Source organism: Leguminivora glycinivorella, chromosome 17 (genome assembly GCF_023078275.1).
Source record: "Leguminivora glycinivorella isolate SPB_JAAS2020 chromosome 17, LegGlyc_1.1, whole genome shotgun sequence".
Lineage (NCBI taxonomy): Eukaryota > Metazoa > Arthropoda > Insecta > Lepidoptera > Tortricidae > Leguminivora > Leguminivora glycinivorella.
The window spans coordinates 10,070,108-10,084,414 of NC_062987.1; the positions used below are offsets into that span (position 1 = coordinate 10,070,108).

At 37.2% G+C, this 14,307-nt stretch overlaps 1 protein-coding gene across 2 annotated transcripts; it reads right to left on the reverse strand.

Annotated features, from left to right (window-relative positions):
- Positions 1-7: 7 nt before the first annotated feature.
- On the reverse strand, positions 8-12,305 carry LOC125235492. 2 transcript variants are annotated; one of them, XM_048142064.1, is made up of 6 exons: positions 11,898-12,305; positions 11,552-11,706; positions 10,740-10,772; positions 4,435-4,513; positions 1,991-2,197; positions 8-340 (listed from the first exon to the last, which is right to left on the reverse strand). In XM_048142064.1, exons 1-6 carry the CDS (start codon positions 12,204-12,206, stop codon positions 245-247), a joined length of 879 nt encoding a protein of 292 aa, XP_047998021.1. In that variant the 5' UTR covers positions 12,207-12,305; the 3' UTR covers positions 8-244. The 2 variants fall into 2 exon arrangements, with proteins under 2 accessions (XP_047998021.1, XP_047998022.1); XM_048142065.1 differs by lacking the exon at positions 10,740-10,772.
- Between the last annotated feature and the right edge of the window lie 2,002 nt (positions 12,306-14,307).

Here is a 14,307-nt window from a genome sequence, read left to right on the forward strand (position 1 = left end):
TGACTGAGTTGTTCTTAATGGACAATTTTTTTTCGATAAATCTAGTTAATAACACTTGTATATTTAACTAAAATTCCCAAGTTTAAAGTCCTTTCCATTTTAGCATTTTCGCTACCGTATCCTCTTAAATCCTGAATATGTTTTTTAACCTATATATATACATGTCCATTTACGTCGGTGTACCGGTTAGTGGCTAGTCGATGAACACAAGTTGCCCGTCGAGAAGCGCGTCGTCGCGTTGTTGTTATATGGAATCGTAACTGTTGGGGTCGGGCGACGTGGCGGGGCCGGCCCCGCGTGCTGGCAGCTTGAAGCCGTTCAGAGCGAACGCCCAGCCGTCCTGAAACGAAAAGATTAAAAAATAAATAACTTTTTTTTAATTATAAACTGGCCAGTGATTGACCTTGGGAGACATCTTACACAGATCGACCTGGCCATAAACTAAGCACTATTGTACTACGTATTATATTGTACTATGGCTAGACGACGATTTACATACTTTATGTACATAAATACATATGTATAATGACTTATATACGTATAAAACATCCCTGACTGATCCCTATAATGTACCTATCTAATGTAATGTTATTATTCAGTGAATAATTGAGATTATTATAGTTACTATTCTCCTTTATTGATTGTCTTATTATTATATATAGTCACTACTTTGTATCTTCGTCTGTCAATGAAAAGAAAATTGTAGTAAGTATGTGTGGAATGCATAGACTTACTGCGTTTTAACTTTGAGGAGCAGCGTGAGATACAAGATTTTTTCAAAGTAGTGACGATATATTTGTTTTGTTTATTAGGCATGTTAAATTAAGTAAGCAGAAAATGTTAAAATGACGTGTAACTCCTGTTATCAATAAATGATTGATTGATTGATTGACTGAGGAACAAATATCTGGTCTCATCACACAAATAAATACGCTTACATGGATTCGAAACCAGGACATCGGCAACTAATTTTTATTTTTTTAAACTTATTAGAGTATTCATCTTTTCATCTGATGTTTTTTTTTTTATTGATTTTTTAATTTTCTGTACAGCTCTACTCGACTTTTAACTCTACACTCAATAAACAAATTGTTAGCTACCATCATAAACCATAAAACGATGTATTTGTGTACGTTACTGCAACGACATAAGGTTTACCAATAGACAGCTATGTCACTGTAAAACACTTTAAAGCTTTGTCACAGTAAACTTCAAATTGGACAGGTAATTGCAGTAAGCAAATTTAAACCCAACATTCAGAATGACAAGGTGGTAATTAGGTACGAGTTCATTTCTGTGTCGTGTGAGTATTTTGTCTGGATAGGGATTCTAACCTAATCTACATTTCTGGCAACATGTCAAAATAAATTCGGCGGATCGTCTATTCGATTGTGCAAAATAAAATTACAGTTTGTTATGACATGAATCTTATGATATACATTAAAATTAAACTGACAAACAACGCAAACTCGTAGCGGAAAAAAAAACATTATTAATACTCCTAAATACTGAAAAAGGTATACAATCTCTAGCAATGCGGTATGCACAATGTTGTATTACTAATTTGTAGAATGGGAACGTAAAAAATAACGAATAATACAAATTAAAAAAATATATTACCCCCATCAAGATATAGCTCAATCGATTCTACTCTCGATTCTGAACAAACGGTTTTCAGGTTTTTAGTGTTAAGTGAAACACGGTGTATGTATGCATAGTAGTATAACACATGCATGTTTTATATGAAACGGGAAACCGTTTGTGTAATATCATGTCAGGAGTAAGGCTGCCAGGATAATTACTATAAAATAAGTATCTTATTTCATCTACAGAAATATCAATATCTTATTTCATTTACATTTACAGTAAAGAACGCAAGTTTACTTGGATGAAATGAATATTAGAAAGACGGTTAGCTTAATTTGCATATGAGAAATTAAATCGTCTTTTAACTTTAACTTAGCTACTAAGAAATAAATAGACAACTCACCTTAACCAGGTTCGGCAATTCAGTCCAGAACATCAAATTTGGTATAACTTCAATGCCAGTGGCTCCCATCAAGAATTTCTTGGTACACACTCCGAGGACCAGGTAGAAAATAACGAAGGAGAAGAATATAATCAGCAGTGTGGATCCCGTAGACCGGCTCGACTCAATCTGTCGAAGGCAAGCATTTCTCGAGAAGAAAGCTAGTTCCTGAAATTAAATTATCCTTTGATAAGTGTTAGGGTTGCAAATAGAAAAAAAACAAATGTTTTTTTTTTTTCAGAATTATAAAAAAAACCGAGCACCATGGTTTTTTTTTCTAAATATGTTTTTTTTTTTTTCAGATGAACAAATAATTCGACAATACCGGTTTTTCGTGACTTGTAACTTGTTTCAATAACAAAACATACATTTTAATTGGATTAACATTCAGTATACAAACGTTTACTGGGGAATCCCCGATGCTGCGTGCAGCGTGGAGAGGCGGTGGTGTTGCCAACAGTAAATAGTGATAACTACCAACTACAGATTTGAAGTTATTTGATTAAATTCGTTTAATAGTTGACATTAAACCGTATAAAAGTATTAACTGCTTTGCAAATTTTGAGATTTCGTACTTTAGAAAAAAAACATACTCCAGAAAAAAAACTGTTTTTTTTTCAAGGTTTTTTTTCAAGCCAGAAAAAAAACCGTTTTTTTGCAACCCTAATCAGTGTTGACACCTACTAGAAGCGTTGGTGGCCTAGCGGTAAGAGCGTGCATAGAGGAATAAGTAATGGAAGAGTTACTCCATACATCAGTAAATGCAAGTTATTTGTAGTGACATCTAGCGTCATCCACGCGTCAACTAGCGTAAATTATCAGTACTGCTACTTGTCACTAGATGTCGCGACGAACAAAAAGCTCTAATGCTCAACAATTTTCAGCTAATATTACAATAGTATTAATCAGTACTCTGTTTTCAATTCCTTCTGCTTGTAATATAAGTTGTAAAATGTTTTAATATTACATTTTTGGCAGACGCAACACTGTTGGCACCTAGTGTCGAGTAATGGACGCTAGATGTCACTACAAATAACTTGCATTTACTGATGTATGGACCTACAACTCTTCCCTCACTTAAACGTGACTTTTAATCTGGAGTTCGCGGGTTCGAACCCCGGCTAGTACCAATGAGTTTTTCGGAACTTATGTGCGAAATGTCATTAGATATTTGCCTGTTACTTTTCGGTGAAGGAAAACATTGTGAGGAAACCAGACTAATTCCCAATAAGGCCTAGTTCTAGTTACCCTTCGAAAGGTTTGAAGGGTTGAAAGGTCAGATGGCAGTCGCTTTCGTAAAACTGGTGCCTACGCCAAATCTGGGATTTGTTGTCAAAGCGGACCCCAGGCTCCCATGAGCCGTGGCAAGTGCCGGGATAACGCGAGGAGGATGATGAGTGTTGGCACCTACTGTGTAAAGAGCTACTGTATACCGTAACTCTTGAATAAGTCAGAACAATTTGATTGGTGACTTTGTAATAAACAGAGGTCAGGGTGAGATATTTTCCTTATAATTTTATTTGTATGAAGTCATATTATCCTTTCCAAGCTCTGGGCATATAGCCGAATGGCACAAACTCTCACTAAACGAAACGCTCTTAGATATCTATCTCTATCGGTCTTGCGTATTGGCGCGACAGAGCCAGACTACCTTTCACGGCGTTTCGTTTTCGTTTCACGTCGCAGAAATGCCATTCGGCTACGGCACCTGGTAATTAAACAGCCATAACAGATTCTGTGTATTTATCACTTTCGTTTCTTGTACAAGTTATAAGCACAGAATATATAATAGTACAAGTACAGAAGGCCCACTGCTTTGATGTTCATGAAATGCCGCCTTTTTAAATGCCTACAAAATTCTTACAAAGAAAAGAGCCGCACGTGCGCAGCGTCCGACGCCAGGGTTGTCTATGGATTAAAACGAACGATTATTATATTCAAATCTTGGGTACTTTCTAGGTATATATACAGAATTTATATATTTTTGTTTAAGTTCCAACATCACAAGCCTTATTGAACTTTTCCGTGGGACTTAATCAATAGTAGATCTGTGTAAGATAAGAATGTCCTATAGTATTTATTTTATTCATGTCTATTTAACATATCATTATTAGACATTCTACACGCGGATATCGCATATGAACCTTAAAAAAAACTTTCGACATAAAGTAACAATAGAAAGTGCGAACGTGCGTTCCGTGAGAACGCGCGCCACCCCCTGATTGGGCCGCAAACTCGCGGCCGCCAGCATGTACTTGTAGCGCGGCGATAGAATCGCGGAGTGAGCCGCCCCTGTTATAAGTAACGTAATATATGCAAATGTTACGTTATGAATTAGGTACTTAGCTAATTTTAGTTACCAGTGAGATGAGGTTTTTAAAATCAAATTAACAATTTCAACTTACAATTTGATCTGGCTCTGTTGAGTCCTTAACGTAGAATTCATCATCAGTGTCGGAGCATACCAAATTCACAATTGAGAACCTGAAAAATCGGAGAATATCAATAACACAGATACTACTTTTAAACAAACCAATACATGCCTACTAAACCTTACCTTTTTAATTATTACCATTTAAATAATGAATACATATTACATATATTGCCATTTTACTATTTATTAATATAATTATTATTATTTATTTATTTATTTTAGGTAATTACAAACAAAAATCTCTAATTAATTACACAGTATCGTTAAACCACAATAAGGTTTGTCTCGATACCTATTCCATTCCGCGGTAGATGTTATACAATGCATATAAAAATAATATATGTAGGTATGTATATATAAGAAAATGTATGTGCTGCATTGCCATTCAAATGCATACTGCTTTTAATCCATACTAACATTATAAATGGGAAAGTGTGTGTTTTCCATCTTTCACGGGAAAACGAACCGACGAATTGACGTGATTTTTTAAGCGGAGATAGTTGAAAGGATGGAGAGTGACATAGGCAATTTTTTGTCTCTTTCTAACGCGAGCGAAGCTAGTAATACATATATCTGTCAATATTCTTTACTGAATCATTTATTTTTCCTTGCACCAATCATAGTGTATTAGTTAGGCCCTATAGTTGGCTGGTAGAGAATGCTATTTGGCATTAAGTGCGTCATTTGTACATTATATGTGTCTGTAATAAAGTTTAAATACATAATGCTGGCAAGTATGTACATATGTATGTATTATCCTGCATGAAAAATAAATACATTATTCAGTAAGTACATACATACAATCACGCCTGTATCCCATAAAGGGGTAGGCAGAACACATGAAACTACCAAAGCTTCAGTGCCACTCCTGGCAAATAAGGGGTTGAAAGAAAACGAAACTGTGACATTGCAGTGACAGGTTGCCAGCCTCTCGCCTACGCCACAATTTAACCCATATTCAGTAAGTAATTACTATTTAAACAGGTGATATATTATTACACAATACAAATGTGTCTTCCTCTTCATTCAGGAATATTTCATACAATACAAGCGTGTACATAAAAGAATGCTTCCAATATGATTGGCTTAATAAAACTCGTTATGTTAATAGCTAAACCGGCAATTAAAAAAAACTAGTTTCTCCACTACATTTTTTGCCTTAAATAGAAGTGTTAGTATTATACATTTTTATTACAACACTAGCTGTTGCCCGCGGCTTCGCTCGCGTTAAATTCAAAAATTGCGGAATGATCCATACAAAATTCCACCCCCCCATTTCAGGGAAGTGGGGGGCAGGAAGAGACAAAAAGTAGCCCATGTCACTCTCCATCCCTTCAACTATCGCCTCTTAAAAAATCACGTCAATTAGTCGCTCCGTTTTGCCGAGAAAGACGGACGAACAAATAGACACACACACTTTCCCATTTATAATATTAGTACGGATTTACAACACAATTACATGCTCCAATAAAATTTAGTTATTTACATCAAAACATGCAGTGCTTATAGTCAAAGTGCAGTAAACTACACAAATATCCAGAATACTTTCCTTCAATCATGTATTTTTAAATAGGGACTTAATCGCGTATGATTACATATTTAACTGACCTCCAACGTTTCAGGGACGGCGTTTTCCCCGTGGTTTCGGAGAAGACTGACGTGGTCTTGTACATTATACTGTGTGTTATTGGAGGCCAGTTTAATATATTATGTAGGTAAACTAGGTAATATACGCGATTAAGTCCCGATTTAAAAATAATTATGTGTAATAGGCTAGTTTCCTACTAGTCAAATCAGCTTCTTTTTAAGAACTGTCAAAACGATTTGCTAATATGGAGTTACTATGAAATACTGAGGAGTGACGTCACGGTCAATTCATTTACTTTATATTTTTCTCTTTGACTTATTAAATATAAATTATGTTGAAACATGACTACTGCCGAAATTTTTCTTCTAATTATATGGTGCTTTATTTCGTGTACTACATAAAATATTTTATTTTAAGTATAGGAAACTAGCCTATAATCGTAAAAGTTTAAATCAGTATACTTTCCTTCAAGTCAAATCAACTTCTTGCTTATTAAATAGAAATTGGATTGAAAAATAACTACTATCCATTTTTCTTATAAATATCAGGTGCTTTATTTCATGTATATCTTCTTTAACTTAGCAATTTCATAAAATATTTTATTTTAAGGACTGGCAAGTTCCCTATTAGAATTGGCAATAAGATGTTTAATTACTTACTTATTGATTAATAAGGATTATTCAAACATTTCCTAACTAGTACTTTAAAAAAACTTGTAACTTTATACATACTTCTATCAATAGATAAACATTTTTATTGAATAAATAAGCAGTAAATAATAAGTACAAACAAAAATCCACAGCACAGGCTTCGTCAAATATAGTATCTATGTCATGTCAAGTAGGTTATTAACATATATATATATAAAAAGGAACACAACATACACCTAAATCTAAAATAACCCTCCCTGGATCGTACCTGGCTCAAACGTCCCCATTATACCCGCCGCATTTCCCCGCTGAACTGCAATGGAGACCTGTTGGACCAGATACGACCCAGAACGAGGATCGCAGCCCCTCTCCCGCAAACGACGCCCTAATTCCCTGAAAAAGGAGTGAGCCTCTGAACCCCAAGGCCCCGCTGTCTCAATTGCCACCGGCACAAAGTCATAAGCGGTTTCCAACGCGGAGTACTTTGTGTGCTTAGACTTTGCCGCGGACTCCGCCGCTGAGCCAGCACAACTTGTAGTCTGCCTCAAATGGGATGCAGCGTAAGTGCTGACACAAGTTGCATCCCACACGAGACAGCGCCCCCTTCGCCACGGAACCAAGGTCAGTCCGTCTGGCCGTTTGCCGTCTGTGCGACTCAACCCCGGTGGCTCCAAGACGCAAGGCACATTGGCAGAGACCAACGCGCGACGCACGATCTCGTTAATTGAGTGATGCCTCGGGAACCGCCCAGCACACCTTTGGCAACTAAGGCCGTGGTGCCCATCTTCCTCAACCATCACTCCACAGCGGCAACGGTGAGCCGCACACACCCTTGCCCCCAGCCTAAGAGCCGCTGAAATTCGTAACGAATCATTATCTAACAGCGTACCAAGCTGAGGCGAAGGCAAGGCATGTAACCACGCCCCAGATTCAGCCCGTTCGAGGGCTTTAAGGCGCGCCAGATCAACGCCCGATGCACCACCCACCAGCGAATCATATACCCGCTTGCTCAATATGTCATCCCACTGTTTTTGGATAACAGGGTTGTCAGGCCGCTTACCGCAGGGGATTGTGTCCGACCACTGTGCAAGTGCATCAGAAACGTACGAGACTGGAAAATTGCCGCCATATTCAGGGTAAATGCGAGCGACAAGATCCGCAGCCCCGTGAGCTGATGCAAGAAATGCAACTAGTCCCAACCCCTCAACCGCGCGTATCCCTAGACCCCCATATCTTATGGGAAGAGCAGCCTGAACCCACTGGGTGTTGCTCAGTTCCACGTTCAACACCATCTCCAAAGTCACCCTGAGCTCACGATCGATTTCCTTAGCCTCGTTAACAAATTTCCACGTTGGGGATGTTCTGAGGATGTAAGTCATCCGAGGCGTGGCAAAACAGTTCCGTAACAGCGTCAAAGCGACATGGGATGACAAATTGAGCAAATGGTCCCTAACATTAACGAGAGCATCCTTTTTCATCCGTAAAGCCGCGCTGACCCCCTCAAGAAAAATAGGCGCCCCCAATAATGATAACCCCGTCTTGTCAACCATTTTAATCCCAGGCAATAGAGACTCCAAATTATCCAAATGAAATTTCGACACTGGCCCGCACGTGAAAAGCTCGCACTTTGTTGGGTTCACCTCTAAACCCACATTTTTCAAGGCTGGTATCAATAGCTGTAAGTCCTCCATGACTTCACCCGGCTTACCCCCGATAGTACCATCGTCAAGATACCACGCGTTAAGCGGAGACTTGAGCTTAACAATGGTCTGCTGTATAGCCAGGCAGAAAATCAGGGGACCTAGAGGATCACCTTGTTGTGCTCCAACCTGAGAACTAATCAATTCGTCCTTTAGGTAAAGGTTAGACGAGGCGGAATAACATTGATACAAAAAGGGGTAGAGAGACGGCACACGCTCCAAGACCTGCTGCAACATAACGTCCCTGTTAAGGCAATTAAAGGCGTTTCTCAAATCTACCTTGACAAGGACACTGTCCGTGTTATCGCGTTCCAAAACAAAAGTCCTGGTAGCATGTATAGCCGCCTCGCAACCCCTTGTCGTACCAAACCCGATCTGGTGCGGCTGTAAGTATTGTGACATAACGTCTCTCACTGCTTGACATCCCAGCTTTGCTGTAAGACGCCGAATCACACTGCCCACAGCGATCGGCCTTATACCCCCATCTTTTTTGGAAAGGGCACACAACGATGCTCCGTACAAATAAGGCGTCACCTGTAAATTAAGCATCCCTTTTAGAAGGAAATTGCACAAGCAGGTTAATGATTCCAACAAACGTGGCCCGTTACTGCCTGCGGATGAGGACGTCAGTTCCTTAAGATGCTGCGGGCTCAGACCATCTAACCCCGAAGCGGACCCGTTATGGAATGAGCCCAACGCCTTAGCCACCTCAGCTGATGCTACCGACAAATGAACACTATGTCGGTCCGGCTCTGGTGGGAAAGACGGTGGTTTAGAAGGGGACGGATGCTTTTCACGCATTGCTCCTAACGTGTCTTCATTTATAGGCGCCAATGATGATTCCGACATAAGCAAACGAACCGCACCTCTTAAATCGCCGTCATAGACTTTAGCCTCTATTGCGCGATATTTAGAGCTCGACTTATGACCTACACAGCCATCGGGCAGGAATAGCTCTGAATTTTCAATATTTTCCTTGACAAGACTTGTAAGGGATTTGTTAGACCTACTCTCCGGAACCCTTAGAGCCGAAAAAGAAAAAGAAAGTAACGCTAACCAATCTTCGGTCTCATTTGTACGCAGCGCCTCGTTTATCACGTCACATAGTTTACCGGCAGCGAGACTTCGCGCTCCCTTTGGGATATGTCTCAAAACGCGTACGCTCGATTTCAAGGACGGCAAAACCTCCAAGCTATGTCCCGGAGCCGTCGGCGTAACCGTTATTGTCGGAACGGGCTGTGGCAAAGCAAGGTTTGAATTAGGAGTGCTCGGACTAGCTCCCGGATCAGGATTGGCCACATCCCGGTGCATTTTAGTAATGTGAACATGAAGTCCCCGAGGCACCACGTACAACTTAGGTGATCCCGGACAGTAAGGGCATGTTGCTTTGGTGGGGCTGCTCATGTTAACTAATTAAGTAAATATCAAAACATAATAAAATATTTTGAACAAACAAAAAAAATATATCAATAATCACAGTAACAGCCGACAAAAATTAAAAATATACTAAATAATCAAAATAAACTTGTAAAACATTTTAAAATAATAGTGTAAATAATTCAATATGCTTAATTATAACTATAACTATTAAATTAACTAGCAATACATAACTTAGCATTAAACCGTATAAACAACTCCATCTAATTTCGCCGAGATAAATAAAACCAGCAGTGCAGCCGTAGCAGATGCAGCAATAACTCGCACAACTCGTAGTCTCGAAGTATGTACACCCCGTAGTGGATTTCGTCTCTCAGTAGCTATAACACCATCATCTGTTACTCAGCAACCGTCCAAAATGTCGGGTAGGAACTGTTTTAAACTGCTTAATGTGTCGCGAATTAGTTGACTACCCTACGTTGTCAACATTTTTCTGGAACTGACAGTGTGATCGCGTCTGTGGCAGCCAACGCACGCTGTCATTGCTTGGCCTATCAGGAAACAGCTTCGTCCACCAACTTGTACTTCGATATTATTTTTGAGTTTGTAACGGATAAAAAAGTGTTCTCACCGGGTCCGTGCTAGTGATTTTGTGCTTCATTTTGGAGGTTCGCAGTACACAATCTTGCGCAAGTTAGAAAGGATTGTTTACCCAAACTTCTAGTGTTCGTCTTCGTAAGTAAACAATTATTTGATAAATAAAATCGCGAGACCTCGATTGGTATCTAGTCGTCGATTAGTAGATAAATGAGGTAGCTATTCATGGTACATATACGTTACATAGGAAGTTTTTCATGCATGCATGTTATGTTTTCATTCATGAAAGCAATACTCACAAAATATATTTTACTGTACAGTACACCTAACCCAGTACATCAATAAATATAGGTTTTAGTCTTACCTTACAGGTGCCTGTGCTTTATCCGAGAGAGAGCTTGGGAATTAATTAAAAAAATATTAAGTTAATATTATTTTACATAACACAACCTAGGGTTATTATACTAGTTTTCATCCACACAATGATTATCAAATATTTATAAAATTTACCGTATGGTGCTTGTGAAACATAATTTTAATGTAAATAGACATAATTATCTATCTAAACTATTAGGCTTGCAATATGTGTAGCAAAGAAGGTTCATGGGTGCCCGGGGTCCACTTTAACAACCAATCCCAAGATTTGGCGCAGGCACTAGTTATCCAAATGGATACAAACTAGCAGTGGATGAAAACTAGCACACTAACCCTACTTAACAAGATAAAATGGCTTGGAACTGGTTTTTTTACATACAAAAAAAACTGGTATTATTTTGTAAATTTCAGTCGTTGGTATTATTCCCCTAGTTACCTAAAGATAATTACGATTCAGATATGTAAAAAAAAATATAAAATAATTGAAAATATTTAGATTTTTTTCAAAAATACCAGTTCCAAGCCTAGCTGTTATCATTATAAAATACATTTGACCTTATGCCCTTTTAGTTACCATTATGTGATATTTTGTAACCTCTGCCAAGGAGCATTGTGATCCCCAGAATTATAATAAAATTCACCTTACACCCTTTCAGTTATGATACGTGATATTTTGGGACTTCTTTCACCGACCATTGTGACCCACCCAAGTAGTTATAATTACATCCATCACCAACAGCAGATTAATAAAATATTTTATAATACAAAATATCATTATTTAAAGAAAATGTAAACACTTACGAAGGTTTATTGAAATACTTAATGGATCTACCGTCATTTGAGAACTCAATACCATCACTGGTATCATTTGAGCTTCCCAAATATTCAAAGATGTCTCCATATTTAGTAAGGTGGTCCTTGACGGTTCCATTCCAAGTGCTTGTATGTCTGCATAGCTGAAAAACGGGCAACAATATGAAAATAAGCTACGTCTTCTAATGCATTGATGGATTCACTAAATATCCAATAGAACAAAGCTTTCTAGAGAACATAAGTTCCTGAAGTAGCAATCATTCTATTTTCAGACAATAGCACTATATTATTACTCAACAAAGGAAGGAATATGCAATATGCAAGGAAGCCGTACCGACAAAGGTTTATCGCAAGTGGTACCATTCATACTAGTCGACTGATTAACTGTCAGTAATACGTCGAAGCATGGATGGTAATAATAAGTTGCCACCACTACTTCTGCGCCCTTATTCTTCTCGTCCAAAGTGGTCTTCGATGTGTAAATTAAATTCTTCGCAGAAGGGGATAAGTCAATACCCGTGCCATTGGAAAATACACAACTACATGAATTTCTTTTAACGCACTTATCCTGTCCATTTACTGATGAAAGTGTAATAAGTAAAAAAATCGAAAATATACATATACTTTTGGATGATACGTCCATTTTGTTGTTTTACGGTTAATTATAATTTTATTCAAAAGATAAAAATCGTCACCGTCCAGAAAATTGATATTTCGACAATCACTTGTCAAGTTGTCACTACAGAAAAGCTGTCAAAACAATTGTCAATTTTTTTTTTTTTTTCTTCGTCCTTCTGGACAGGCTAGGACCATAGGCCATACCGCCAACAATTGTCAAGTCAACGTCGATTAATAACACTATTTGAGCTATATAGTACAGAAACGTTCGCGTATGACAACATATTACTTGGTTTGGTGAAGTGTGTAGGGGGGCATTTCTATTTAAACTTGTACCATGACTCATTTGAGAAGTTGAAAATAAAATTGGCATTATTTGGTATTTTGTCGTGTTATTCTGTTAGAAAATATATTCTAGTTTACGAAACACTGAAGAGAATCGCAATATTTTTAGGATAAACTAGTTAAAATGAATTTTTATTATGATGGGAGAGGTTTTTTGTGGTCCGTTTGGTTACAAATGTTTTTTAGTGTAGGAAATAAAAGACATACTTGAACCAAAGGTTTTAATGTTAAATAGATATAATTCGTATTAAACAAAGTAAAAACAATCATCATTTAATAATACTAATGAAACTTTTTTTATAAAACCGTATTTTAGGTGGTTTGGTTACGGCATGGTCCCAAACCGTACCTTATTTTTAGTTTTATTAAGTAACTACGGGCATTATTGACATATAACGAATAACAATCAATAGAATTAACGAAACTTGTAATTATTAGCATTAAAACATAAGATTTATAGCTTCTATACTTTAATTAAACAATAAAAACACCTTTTTAACAAGGGGACAATTTCCAAATGGACACCTATGTAACTTAACGGACAAAGTAAGGACGAGATCACAATAAGCAAACATTTCACTCAAATGCTTGCTCAGTAAAAAAACACAGTACGTAGGTACTTGAAATATCAGAACTTATAATATCAATACTTATTAAAAATATATATCACTATTATAATGGCTTTTTATGAAATATACCTAATATCTAATCTCACTTTGGGTAGAGTTTAGTTCTACTAAACATCTGTGGTATCAAATGCGTATTAATCACAGTTAGAAATAATAATATTAAAATTAATATTTCTTATCAAAATGAATTTAAGTAATAGTATATTTTAGTCTTAACTCTCTTAGTAAGTATAAAACACATTAAACGGAGTATTTTCTTAAGTAATGGGAAATATCTTCTATTTAGTAACAAAAATTATCTTATTATTATATAAGGTCATATTTTGTGTCCATGAGATCTGCAAACTAGTATGAATATTACCAAAAAAATAAGCATGGACAAAGTCACGGCAAAAAACTAGCTATTCTCAATGTGCACGCAACTTTACCGTGTCAGTTTGGTTACATTTGACTGTCCGGCAATATGTTACGCTGCAAATTGTTTCCAAACGGACGTAACGATTTGTCTAGACCAGAATTAAATCGATTGAAAATAATACAAAACTAACAGCAATATTTAACTTATTTACTTGAGAAATAACTGTATGAGGCATTGATTCATTTAACATCAACAGTTCTTTACTTACCTAACAGTTTAGTTACGTAAAAATTAGAACAAAACGGACCAAACATAGTGGTAAACTTACCTGTCACATGCCAGCACTCCTTGTCGGTCGCGGTTTGGCTGTTTTATTAACCAAAGTGAAGTTAGACAAGGTTTGTTTATGGTCACAGGTTTGCCAGGATTAAAATAAACCTTAAATGTTGGTAAAAAATATTTTGCTACTTAGTTAAAACTGCGTAACCAAACGGACGATCTCGAAACTGGACATTTCGAGGGGACAACGTTTTTATCGAAATTATACCCTGTTACTGTTGATTTTAAAGTTCTTTTTCGTCAAAAATACGTTTTCTACTACTTAAACTATGGTAGAAATGCATTACTTAATGTTACTATCATAGAAAAAAATTGTGTAAAAGTCCAACAAAACTTCGAATCGTGGAAGGGGACAGTACTAGAGCCACATTTTACCATATTTTAAAACTTAATTGTAAGTATAAAAAATTGATTTATTATGCATTTTACTTGATAAATGATGCGTCTACTTAATA

Bases quoted from the DNA above. Each gene is read 5' to 3' on its own strand.
- LOC125235492 (XM_048142064.1), bottom strand. From the start codon at position 12,206: ATGGACGTATCATCCAAAAGTATATGTATATTTTCGATTTTTTTACTT. The intron at 2,198-4,434 runs GTAAGTTGAAAT...ATTTAATTTCAG, and splicing joins CAACAGAGCCAGATCAAATT to GAACTAGCTTTCTTCTCGAG. The intron at 341-1,990 runs GTGAGTTGTCTA...TTTTCGTTTCAG, and splicing joins AATTGCCGAACCTGGTTAAG to GACGGCTGGGCGTTCGCTCT.